Genomic DNA, 12,025 nt, shown 5'->3' with positions numbered 1-12,025 from the left:
TCAACATACTAATAAAAATGAAGCTGACTGAAACTGCAGCCCTATTCCAAAAATTACTGAACTGCCTACCTAGACAATTAAATGCACCACAGGGGCTTATTGTTTGTTTGTGTATTTATTTGATAGGGACAATGCATGCAAAGGAACATTTGTGTAAAATACAGAATGTAAACAACCCGGATTATAGCAACATTGCTAATTTACATCCACAGTCCCTAGGCAGGTGCACAAATATACATGCAGAGGTTACATAGAAAACAAAAATTTCGAGGTAAAACGGTTACACTATTGATTTGTCATAAGCCACTTACTAAAGTGATTTTTGAAAGTATGATAAGTGGAACATTGTCTTAATACGTTAACTCTTTATCAATTTAAAGCTTCTCCCCTCTCAGGAATATCTTTGAATGTGTCATCTCTACGGTTTGTTTTGCAAACATCATGTAAACTGTTTTTTTTTGTGTTCAATAGTGAGCTGGGATTTGGGTCGACTAAAGAAGCAGAAGGAGCAGCTTCTCCCTCATCTGATCCTGATGATGCTGCCGCCACACCGGCTGGACGTGCTGCCCACCTCTAGACGACGCAAACGTGCGCTGGACACCAACTACTGCTTCTCGTAAGCATTTCTTCAACATACTAATAAAAATGAAGCTGACTGAAACTGCAGCCCTATTCCAAAAATTACTGAACTGCCTACCTAGACAATTAAATGCACCACAGGGGCTTATTGTTTGTTTGTGTATTTATTTGATAGGGACAATGCATGCAAAGGAACATTTGTGTAAAATACAGAATGTAAACAACCCGGATTATAGCAACATTGCTAATTTACATCCACAGTCCCTAGGCAGGTGCACAAATATACATGCAGAGGTTACATAGAAAACAAAAATTTCGAGGTAAAACGGTTACACTATTGATTTGTCATAAGCCACTTACTAAAGTGATTTTTGAAAGTATGATAAGTGGAACATTGTCTTAATACGTTAACTCTTTATCAATTTAAAGCTTCTCCCCTCTCAGGAATATTTTTGAATGTGTCATCTCTACGGTTTGTTTTGCAAACATCATGTAAACTGTTTTTTTTGTGTTCAATAGTGAACCTGATTTGGTAAGCCAATGCTAAACATTTGTCATAGCAGAAGTCAAGGTAATCAATGCTTCCTCACAATTATTCGCATGGGTAAAAATGACTACATCATCTGCATACAACTGAAGATTTACATTTTTACATACTCCAGGTAAATCATTAATATAAAGTGAAAATATAATAGGTCCCAAGATAGAGCCTTGTGGAACCCCCTAGGGGCAATCAAGGTAATATAATTTCGTACCATCAATATACACACATTGTTGACTATTTGAAATATATGATTTTATCCAAACTATTGTTAATTTAGCTAAAAGAACCTGGTGGTCAACTATGTCAAATGTCTTCTATAGATCTAAGCAGACAGCACCAACCATAGACTGTACGTCCAACGTGGTAGTGTCCGTGACGTCACCCGTAGGATTCTAAAGATAATTTTTTTAAAGTCCAACTTGGCAGCGTGTCACCGCGCGTCACTCCCGGATAATCGAAAATGAGCAAAGAGGCGGGACGTGGGTGGAGCTGAGGTGCCTGGTTGCAGAAACCACGCCAGCCTAGCTCGACGGCAGTGACAGCAGCAGCAATCCACCTGTCACTCAAGTGGCCACGCCCTTAATTATGTAGAACTTTACAGCTTAATAAAATTTAAACTGATGAGTTATAAAAAAAATTCACCCCTCATAGTTGTCATGAAGGGCAAAATTAGCTATACAGAGCAAAACCACTTTTTGTACCAGGCTTTTTTCTGATGCAAAGTTGGGCTTTTTGACATGGGGTGTCTATGGGTCTGACTCCCTTTTGGAGCCAGTCTCTAGTGGCCACTCGATGAATTGCAGTTTTAGTCACTTCCGTGTTGGTTTCAAGAGCGAGACGGGGAGGTTGCCACTTGGCACCAACATATGCACTAGTAGGCATTTGACTTTCTCAACAAACATACAATTAGCTGATTTTGTGAAATAATTACATTGAAGGCCAAACAGCATTTGATGTATATAAGTGAAACCATTATTTTGATCAGGGGTTCTCAACTCTGGTCCAAAGTCCACTTTTCTGCAGAGTTTAGCTCCAACCCTAATCAAACACACCTGAACAAGCTAAACGAGGCCTTCAGGATTCCTAGAAAGTTACAGGCAGGTGAGTTTGATCAAGGTTGGAGTAAATGTAGGATTTAGATGATTAGTCAGAAACTTAGCTACCCTGACATGAAGGTTGTTACAAAAGCTAGATAACTTATGATGCCTTCAGACCTAATTTTGGATCAATTTCACACAGAATAGAGTGCTGCAGGGATTTTTGTAAGACAAACTAGAAACATTTTAGCACTTTTGGTTCCATAGTCTTGAAGTCAATGGGTTTTTGGTTAAATGTCTGAAATAAGGTCTGTGATGAACACAAGCTAAACATATTCCCAAAATATTTTGAAAGCTTTTACTTGTCTTGAAAAAGGCAGTTGCTAATAAGTGTCTAAATGAGATTATAGTGGGATGCTGGTGGTGTCACTTGAACAGGTAATCTCATCTAATCTCTAGTCACTTTCACAGGCTCAGTGTTTATAATCTCGCTCTTGCAAACCATTCTAACTCAAAATTTCAGGGAAATTGTTTTTAAATAAAGACTGAAAAGTAATGGTGGTGATGCGAAGTCATGTGACCGACCCCTGGAGTAGTTTATTTATAGCCTATGTTTAGCTTTTCACTTCTGGTAGTATTGAGGCTTCAAAATTCAAATTCAAATTGCAAAGTGGTTAGTCTCAGAGCTTATTTTCTGCAATAATCCAACACACAATGGAAAAATCCTCTTGGGTTTTTGTGGAGGGAACCAGGTTGATGCTAACTTATGGGTTGGCCTGCAAAAATTCTCACTAAATGAATCACTGCAGCACTTTGTACATTGTGAAAAAATCCAAAACATAATTTATGAATAACTGTGTGTACTGATCCCGTCATTGCGAATCTGAAGCTGCGGTCGTTGATTTGATTCCCAGGGAATGCATGCATTGATAAACTATGAAAAGCGTCATTTGGATAAAAGTGTCTGCCAAATGCATTAACGTAAATGTTAATCTGTAGGTAGGAATGCAAGGTGAATTTGATCTGCTTTCTTCTCAAAGATGGCAAGACTTTTAAAATACGTATTCTCATCCCTGCTTTATGTTGCAGTAAGCAGCAGTGTACCTCATGTGTCTAGAGAGATTTTCCCCTTGGGAATTAACTTTTTAATTGGCACCTGACGGCTCGAAGCGTTTGGGAGGTTCTGCAAGGGCTTGCAAGTTTGGATTTGTCCCAGTATGCTATGTAGTGCACTGGCTCCTTAGTGTGTGGCTCTCTGTTAGCACTCCACACCTGGGTCGAATCCAGGAGGGAAAAAATGACACACCTTACAGTGGAATTTCTGAGCCTCAAAAGATTGTCTGACATGTTTATAAGGCCATACAGAACCGAAACAGAAGTCTCAGAAACATCCAAGTGAAAAGTGCATGGAAACATCTCTGAATGAATGCAGAATCCACGCCAGGGTGTGAACGGGCAGGTGGAGAAAGTGACGGCTTTCCTTCTGATTTCAGAAACTACGAGGAGAACTGCTGCGTTCGGCCGCTGTACATCGACTTCCGGCAGGATCTGGGCTGGAGGTGGATCCACGAGCCGAAAGGGTATCACGCCAACTTCTGCTCCGGGCCGTGCCCATACCTCCGCAGCGCTGACACCACGCACAGCTCGGTGAGAGTCTCCTTCACACCTTTACTAACCTTCATGTCGCTTTAACGTGTGCCTTTCTTTCATGGAAAAAAGGAGATTGTCTGAAGAATGCCCAAGCTGCTCTTTGCAATACAGTAAATTAAATGGAAAGACATGTCCAAAAATGCACCATACACATAGAGGTTTAGGCTAAAGACTAAACCCTTGAGTCTCAGACCAAGATGTCTTGAGACCAGGACCACCAGATCAAGACACTGTCTTCTCAAGTCACATGATGCTTTGTGTGAGAAACAGCCATTATTCATGGAAAATCTTCCACTTTGTGTTTGCATACATATAAATTTGCTGCTTCAAGACACATCACATTAGACGAGAGGTCAATGATGCCAAGTGGCATCGGTTCTTGTGCAACTCGTATCTGATCACAGCCATTCTAAGATTTAAGAATTTCAAATGAGATTTGAGAGCTACATTATATGCAATACCATTACCATTATGTCACTGGTCATTTTAGACCTTAAATTTCAGTCTGTTCCTCACAAGCATCATCACAGGACTTAAGAAGGCTTCAGATGAAAGAAAAAAAAAATCATATGGACTATTTTTATGGTGCTTTTCAGATTCTTGACTCTGTCGGTCTCTATTTCCACTCATTGTATTGAAAATGGAGGCATGAACATGTGATGCACCAAATTTTCACCAACCAAAAACTAAGAATAATTGGCTAAAACAGCTACAAAAGGATGAATTAGTAGTTTCAACAGTTTAAAAATAGTTCTAGAAGTCCGAAAACAGCTTCTCCGATGGCACATTTTGATTGTTTTAGCATTTATTTAGTACACTTCAGCATAACAAAAATTATGCTAGACTAGCAATGTGTAGAATTGATTTGGCTGAAATATCAAAAGGTGGATTGTTGCCAAAGAACTTTACTATGACTGGCATATTACATGTGTGACATGAAAGCATAAAGAGTTCAATAACCCAATTACCCAAAGTGAATTAACAAAACATTGTTTCCACTTTCGGTTTTCAGCTAAATAAAAACTTTAATTTAGATTTTGTTGTTTCAGTAAAAACTGAAACATCAAAATCAATAATGTGCGTGATTAATCTTTTGTGTTCCATGTAAGAAAGTCATACAGGTTTAGAACTACACAAGGGTGAGTAAATGATTCATTTGAATATTAATTGATGACTATTATTATTCAGTAATATAGCTGATTTGGTGGCATCAGATGTATAGCGGGAAGCTGCCACCTTGGCATTTCTGACTTGTAACAAAAAACAGAGCAATGCCTAAAAGCTGCTCTGTTACAAGGTGTACAGCAAACAAACTAAAAATCCCAGAACTACGTTTTTATAAGCTGTCGACCCAAAAAACGAGCATTTAAGGACACAAAAGTAGAGCGCAACGTGTCATATTACTCGGAGAACTGCGCCCGCTGGAGGGCAACGTAATCGGCGACAGGAACCATTTATTATTTTTAACCATGTCAAAGGATTATTTCACCACCCGATGTGAACCTGAGAGGAGCAGATATATTAAGAAACTAAATTTTATTGGTCTATGTCAGTGCCCCTTTTCCTAACCTTCCTTTTGTTTGAGAAATGATCCAACTGAACAGCCCAACGTGAAATACCCTGACATCTACAACTATTTGTGTCCTTAAATGCTCGTTTTTTGGGTCAACAGCTTATAAAAACATAGTTCTGGGTTTTTTAGCTTGTTTACTGTGCACCTTGTCACACAGCAGCTTTTAGGCATTGTTCAGTTTTTTGTTATAAGTCAGAAATGACAAGGAGGCAGCTTCCCGCAATACAAAGTCAATGGAGAGTGTTGGATTGTTCCCCGCCCTCCCCCGGTGTGGGCGTGGCCTAAATGCGCTTCGTCTCTATTTGGACAAAGCATTACAATGCGTCTCCTGGTTTCTCTGCAGCTGCTGAGCCTGTACAACACGCTGAACCCCGAGGCGTCCGCTTCCCCCTGCTGCGTTCCTCAAGACCTCGAGCCGCTCACCATCCTCTACTACGTGGGCCGAACGCCTAAAGTGGAGCAGCTCTCCAACATGATCGTCAAATCCTGCAAGTGCAGCTGAGGGGCCCGAGACCCCGGCACTGAGCCCGACGCGGGTCCCAGCGCTCGAGGGGCATCAGGAAGGGTGCGTGCCAGGAACTGGACTCTAAATGAATACCTCCGTACATCCTTCTCACCCACATCCAACCCGGGAGCCAGAGGCTTCTCTAAGCACTAGAAAGTTGCGTTCCAAGACGACTACGCTGCCCCACGATCCCTCGGACTTCTAGTTTGACGTTTGAAGTGACTTGTCCACTTTTAATGTGTATTTTTTGGTCAGCTCTTTTAACAGTGAACCTCACAGGCATTTGTGAACTCTGACCTTCGTAAGATCCACAGAAGCGGCTTCACTGAGGACGACACAGATCGACATACACCGAGATCGCCGACCCTTGTGTTTTCATATAACTCGTTTGAGCACGGCATTTCCCAGACTGAACGTTTTAGTGTGTAATCGACACCGTTTGTCTAACGCGACGGTGTTAATGTTAATACAAACATGCTGGAAAGAAATCTTTTGAGAAAACAATGTGTTTTGACTTATGTTTACCTCTGTCAATCGGCAGAAGTTTTAGGGATTTTTATAGTTCTTCAATGAAGGTGACGTTTCGAAACGACGTATGCCGACACGTGAACTTTTAGATCACAAACTGCTAATGTTTTTACTGCTATTACTCCTGAAAACACTTTTTTTAATTAAACAGTCTTAGAGTTTGTCATGAGTTTCAGAGAATCCACATCATCTCGACTGCTAAAAAGGGTGCACGCACGCAGATTGCATAGCTTGCTTTAACAGTATATTTTTTTCTTAAAACAGAAGTAATCACAAAAAGTACCTGAAATTTCCAGTAGCATAAATGCACAAATAATTGGTCAAGTTTCATCTGGTCATGCGCAAATTCAGAGGATATTCAGGAGAGAAAATGCAATACAAATACTGTACAAACTAAAACACATTAAAATCCTGAGAATAAAACTGTATGTTGCATAAGTTCAATCTTGCATAATCAGCCTCATTCATGAAACGCAATATGAATTCTTGTAAGTTGTTCTTTCATCAACCGATACGCTCAATTCAATGCAACAATTTAGGTAAGAAGTGTGTTCCGTTCCTGCTGCATGAATGAGGCCCTGTCATTTATTCATTTTTGGCCAGGTACTTAAAGTGAAGCGTTAAACAAAAATCAAACTGAAAACACAATGTCATCCCTTCAGCACAGCTGTGTTGATCACGGTGCATCAAGTATTACCAGGACATTGGTCAAAAATGGTCAAGTGTTTAGTTGCACAGAAACTCATCACAGCTTTACCTGGACGTCGATGTTTCTAGTTTGCAGACCAGAGCTGCTCCAGCGGTTCCTCACACCTGAACCCAGGCACTTGAACAGAAGTTGTTAGAGATCATTAGCAAGCGGTGCTGAAAGCTCTTTACTCAGGAGTCTAAATCTTCTATCTGTACATGTAAACATGGATAAACGTGATGGGCGCTCTTCGTGAGCTCGGGGTCTGCTGTTGCTGGGCGTTTCGCAGCTGTTGCAAGCCGTTAGTCCACACAACCTTCACATGGCATCAAATGTGGGGTGAAAATGAAGCCTGGACAACTGCGCATACGAGACAGCGAGAAGCAGGACGCCTTCAGACTGTGGAACAGATCCAATCAAAGCAAAGGATTTCACGTGCAATCACACACTCAAAAAAGACACATAAGGCCGGTTGGGAGGGAAATAATGATTATCAGAAGACAGCATATTGAGAGTGAAGAGGTGAACTCCTCATGTCCGTGTTTTGAGCCGGTGGATCTCTCGATCTCAGTATGTAAAGCGATTCATCTGTTCCTGGAGCCCTGAGTGTGGAAGAGTTTACTGTACACTGACAGACCTGTGAACACACAACAACACAATGAATCAACACACAAACACACAAACGTGAGCTGTAATTGGATTTCAGTCTGGCTGTAGTTCTGATCTGGAAACTAAATGATGAAACACTAAGAGTCATTGATGATCTTCACATGCACCGTGATATATATTCCAGGGGTTTCCTTTGGATTTAAACACACAATCATTTCAAAGGTGTTTTCAATCTGTGAAATAAAAATGATACTTTTTGCAGTGCTTGACACAAATAATCAACCGTCACAACTTTACACAGCATGTTTTTCGCTCACACTTTAGTTTGGGGACTAATTCTCACTGTTAACTAGCTATTAACTATGACTTTTGCTTAAGAAAACTCCTAATTTGCTGCTTATTAATAGTTGAGGTAGTCGTTAAGGGGGTAGGATTAAGTGAATAATATGTGCTTTGTAAGCACTAATAAACAGCCAATACACTAGTAATATGGATGCTCATAAGCAGCTAGTTAATAGTGAGAACTGGTCCCTAAAACTAAATGTTTTAAGTGACCCTTGTAACACTTAAAGAACAAAAGTGCAATTCTTGTGCAAAAGTCTCTAGAGTGCTTTCTCTGCTTTTTATGGCTGAAGCTTGGCTACACCTGATACCGATGTCAATCATCAACGTCGGTTATTTCCATTGATATTGCTATGATTATTAACCATTGATAAAGATTTCACATTGGTTATCTTATCAGCATGAAAAACATCACGTGAGCAAAATTCATTCCCCATCACTGACTTCAGTTCAGCATGAGTTCTGCACTTTCACAAAAACTGCTGTTATCATCACTGAAGCTGTCCACACTGTCAAACGCATCTCTTACACTGAATCTGAACTTTCTGAACTGTTCATGATGAGAGCCAATTTAAACACTGCATTTAAGCACTCAACAGAAACGTATGCGACTGGTTAGAACGATCAACACTGCAAAAAACACATCTTTGACAAATTATCAGCAGATGTAATGTAATGCCGCAATTGACCCTTTTTGTTCATTTTATATTTCACTTTAATCACGACAGTCGCAATCAATTTAGTTTAATTGGGCAGGGGCATTTTCTTGCATTTTTGTTTATTTTGGTGCCATTTTTCCCCAAGCCTGTTCATTTCCAACCCTGATCACACCCAATAGGCGCTTGTGAAAAAACACTTAATCAATGAGCCTTAAAGTCAGTGCAGTTCACAACCCATTCTACACACATAATGTGACATAAAAATGGACATTCATTGAAGAAATAATCTAGAACTTAGACTTTATCCATGAATGGATGGTTAAAGTGTCTCTATATGAAGGTGACAGTAAAATGAGGCACTGAACTGAATTAACATGAAACTGACTCAAGTTGAATAACGACTGCCTTTTGTAGAAATGCTTGTCTAATTAAATCACTTCACACAAGAAATAAAGTGACTTAAGTGACTTAGCTAAATAATGACACTATTGTCTTTTTAGAGCTGCTTTACATCAGAATCTCCACTATTAGTTCTGATGTTTTTCTGTTTATCACTGTGGAGCTGCTTTGACAATCTCTATTGTAATAAGCGCTATAGAAATAAAGGTGTCTTGACTTGATGACTTCAGATGACAAAAAAACGTCATTTCAGAGCTGGAGCGAGTTATTGCATTCTGATGAAGGATTATGAAGACAAATTAATTTTTTATTTTGGAACAACATGCACTGCTGATAGAACTGTATTGGATGCAAAACGATGCATGAGAAGAACATGGTCATTGATTCTTTGGGTTCTTTGCTGGTGCATGAGTGTGAAACTCTAAAATCCTGAAATACGATCTCACCAAGATCCAAGTAAAACTGTGAATAGCAGCAGATGTGCGGATCATATTGGAGTGTTTGATAAGCAGCAAAGACGTTCCCAGAGCTGCTGAACACTATTCCCTTTCATTCCCTCTCCACACTCTGTTTATTTTGGTGCTCTTTTACACCATGTGCCTTACGGCACAGGAGAACGAAAACATCGCGCATGGCTTCCAATCCAGTGACTCGACCGCTGGAAGCTCAGAGAGATGACGGAGTGAAGAGCGGGTGGATGAAGAAAACATGCTGCTTTTTTTAAAGCTACTATCCTCTGAGTGTCTCTGACTGATGTATTCAAAGTCAAATACACGTGAGCGAATACACGAGCGGGTCACAGTTAACCACAAAATCAAAACAGAGATAGAAGAAATTATTTTAGAACCATAAGAATTTTAAAAAATGTTATAAAACTATTTGTGTGTGTGTGTGTATGGGCCATTCTACAGAATTGGTGCAAACTGTATTCAAAAGTATTCAAATCTTAGATGTTTATTAAAACCCTACTATTATCTACTGAAACCCACACTAATATTCAAAATATTAGTAAGCTTAATATATATAATTATCATTTATTGGGTACTTTCAATTGGGAGGTGGCTGTCCCGAACCCTAACCCCTAAATTTCAACTTTTTTATTTTTTGTATTTTTTTCCATTGTTGTTTTTAAAAGTATCTTTTTGATATTTTTTTTTAAATGAAGTTCAAAAAAATATTTATTTTATATTTTCTTTGTAAATCATGAAACTTTATGTGAAAAATGTGTCCCGCATTTTCATGTCACTACCGAAACAGTGTATGTTTTAGTCTATTGGCTGAGACTGATACTAAACCCTTAAGTTTATGATCAGGAAATATTCCTCTTTCATAGCTACAAGGTGCGAGTAGATAGGTCTCTTCATTTTGAGGTAAATGCATTCAAAAGTGTGTGTAACTTTAAGGAATGTCACTACCGAACACCTTTTTCTGCAATTAAGCACGCTTTTTTGGGAGTTATTCCATAACATTTAGTTTTTATATGTATACCACTGTTCAGAACTGTGCTAGCTAACCATGTGCTGATTAGCATCATTGAGCTAAGTTCAAAAGTATCTAAAATCGTCACTACTGAAACAGTCACTACCGAAACATTTGGTGGCGTTTCGGTAGTGACATCTTTGTTTTTTTGGGTGTTATCCCATAGAATTGACCTATCGGTAAGCCCCTCCCCTCGAACGCAGATGAGCCAATGGCAGTGGAGTATCAGTTGCAAGGGGTTCGGAACTCGGACATCTGTAGGTTTCAGCGCTGTAGAGAAACACTGGAAGATCCGAAGCTTTCATCGGTTTGATGGTGTTTATGCTACAAAAATGGAAAAACGATGTGCCTGTGGTAGTTGTAACGCTGATTCCAGGTATCCTGAGAGGATGGGCAATAGAATTTATTTTATTACATTTCCTAAACCTAAAAAAAACAGAGCAAAATGTCCCTAAGCATTCAACCCCAATCCCAATGAAGACAAAAACGTTCATTTTCTGGCTGTCATACTCTCATTAAGTTACAGTTTTCATCTGCTGAACATTAGATGCCATCTTGTGCTTCAGCAAGGTATCTCTGGCTAAAACCAGCTAACGTTAAAGATAGTGAGTCAAGGCTATTGCAAGCCTAAATAGCGAACTGTTCTCACGTCATGTACAGTGTAGGTGAAAAACACAAAAACAAATGGTCTACATTTCAGTGCCTCTCCATATTAAACTGGTTAAATGTAAATTAACCCAATCGCACCCTGCCATACATGAAGAGTGATGATCCTGCATTTATTTGTAGTTTAGTATGTTTTAGTAGTGTTTTAGTATATGAGTTAAAATTCTGTAATGTGATGTGGTTGCTACCAAAGGATTACTGTCACTACCAAAAATGTGCTTTCACTACCGAAATGGGATGTTTTGTCAAAAATAAAGTATACTGAATGGTTCAATGCATATTCAAACTAATGAATCCTTAACTTTGAAATCAGTATGATCAACTTTTTGCCTTTTAAAGAGAAAAAATTGGATTCAAAATACAACAAACCTCATAAATTACACTTGAAATATTGTTAAAAATTTAATTGTTATTGATTTACCTCTGAAAAGTTTTGAATAAAATAGCAAAAAAAAATACATTTTTACAATCTATATGTAAGCAAAATCTTAATAGGTCAATATAACCCTATATAACAATAATAAATAATTATTATTACTGTGTTTCGGTAGTGACAAATTTGGTGAGAGGACAAATATTCCAAAACTTTCTGAAAATACAATATGAGAATTAACTGCACAATTACTAGAAATGTGTACCTTGGATATTATACAATTTGCATACAAAAAATACATTTTTTTCAAGGCGTTTTCAACTCTTACTTTGGACCAATTCTGTAGAATGGCTCATATATATATATATATATATATATATATATATGTATATAT

At 38.8% G+C, this 12,025-nt stretch overlaps 2 protein-coding genes across 4 annotated transcripts in view; one reads left to right on the top strand and one right to left on the bottom strand.

Moving 5' to 3' along the window:
* The window catches only part of tgfb3 (transforming growth factor, beta 3), a 31,370-nt gene extending 25,085 nt beyond the window's left edge, over positions 1–6,285 (top strand). Inside the window, exons 6-8 of one of the 2 annotated variants that reach the window (XM_016504493.1) lie at positions 487–616; positions 3,654–3,807; positions 5,727–6,285. In XM_016504493.1, the coding sequence (XP_016359979.1) occupies positions 487–616; positions 3,654–3,807; positions 5,727–5,885 (443 nt within the window). In that variant the 3' untranslated portion in view covers positions 5,886–6,285. The remainder of the gene's footprint in view (positions 1–486; positions 617–3,653; positions 3,808–5,726) is intronic. The other variant, XM_016504492.1, reaches the window with a different exon arrangement.
* Positions 6,286–6,365: 80 nt separating this feature from the next.
* The window catches only part of ttll5 (tubulin tyrosine ligase-like family, member 5), a 131,937-nt gene continuing 126,277 nt past the window's right edge, over positions 6,366–12,025 (bottom strand). For both annotated transcript variants that reach the window (XM_016504488.1, XM_016504490.1), the window contains one exon: positions 6,366–7,741. In XM_016504488.1, coding sequence (XP_016359974.1) covers positions 7,689–7,741 — 53 coding nt within the window. In that variant the 3' untranslated portion in view covers positions 6,366–7,688. The remainder of the gene's footprint in view (positions 7,742–12,025) is intronic.

Source organism: Sinocyclocheilus anshuiensis, unplaced genomic scaffold, assembly GCF_001515605.1.
Source record: "Sinocyclocheilus anshuiensis isolate Anshui unplaced genomic scaffold, SAMN03320099.WGS_v1.1 scaffold598, whole genome shotgun sequence".
NCBI lineage: Eukaryota > Metazoa > Chordata > Actinopteri > Cypriniformes > Cyprinidae > Sinocyclocheilus > Sinocyclocheilus anshuiensis.
Note: the sequence above shows the minus strand (reverse complement) of the source record. Positions and strands in the feature narration are given on the sequence as shown.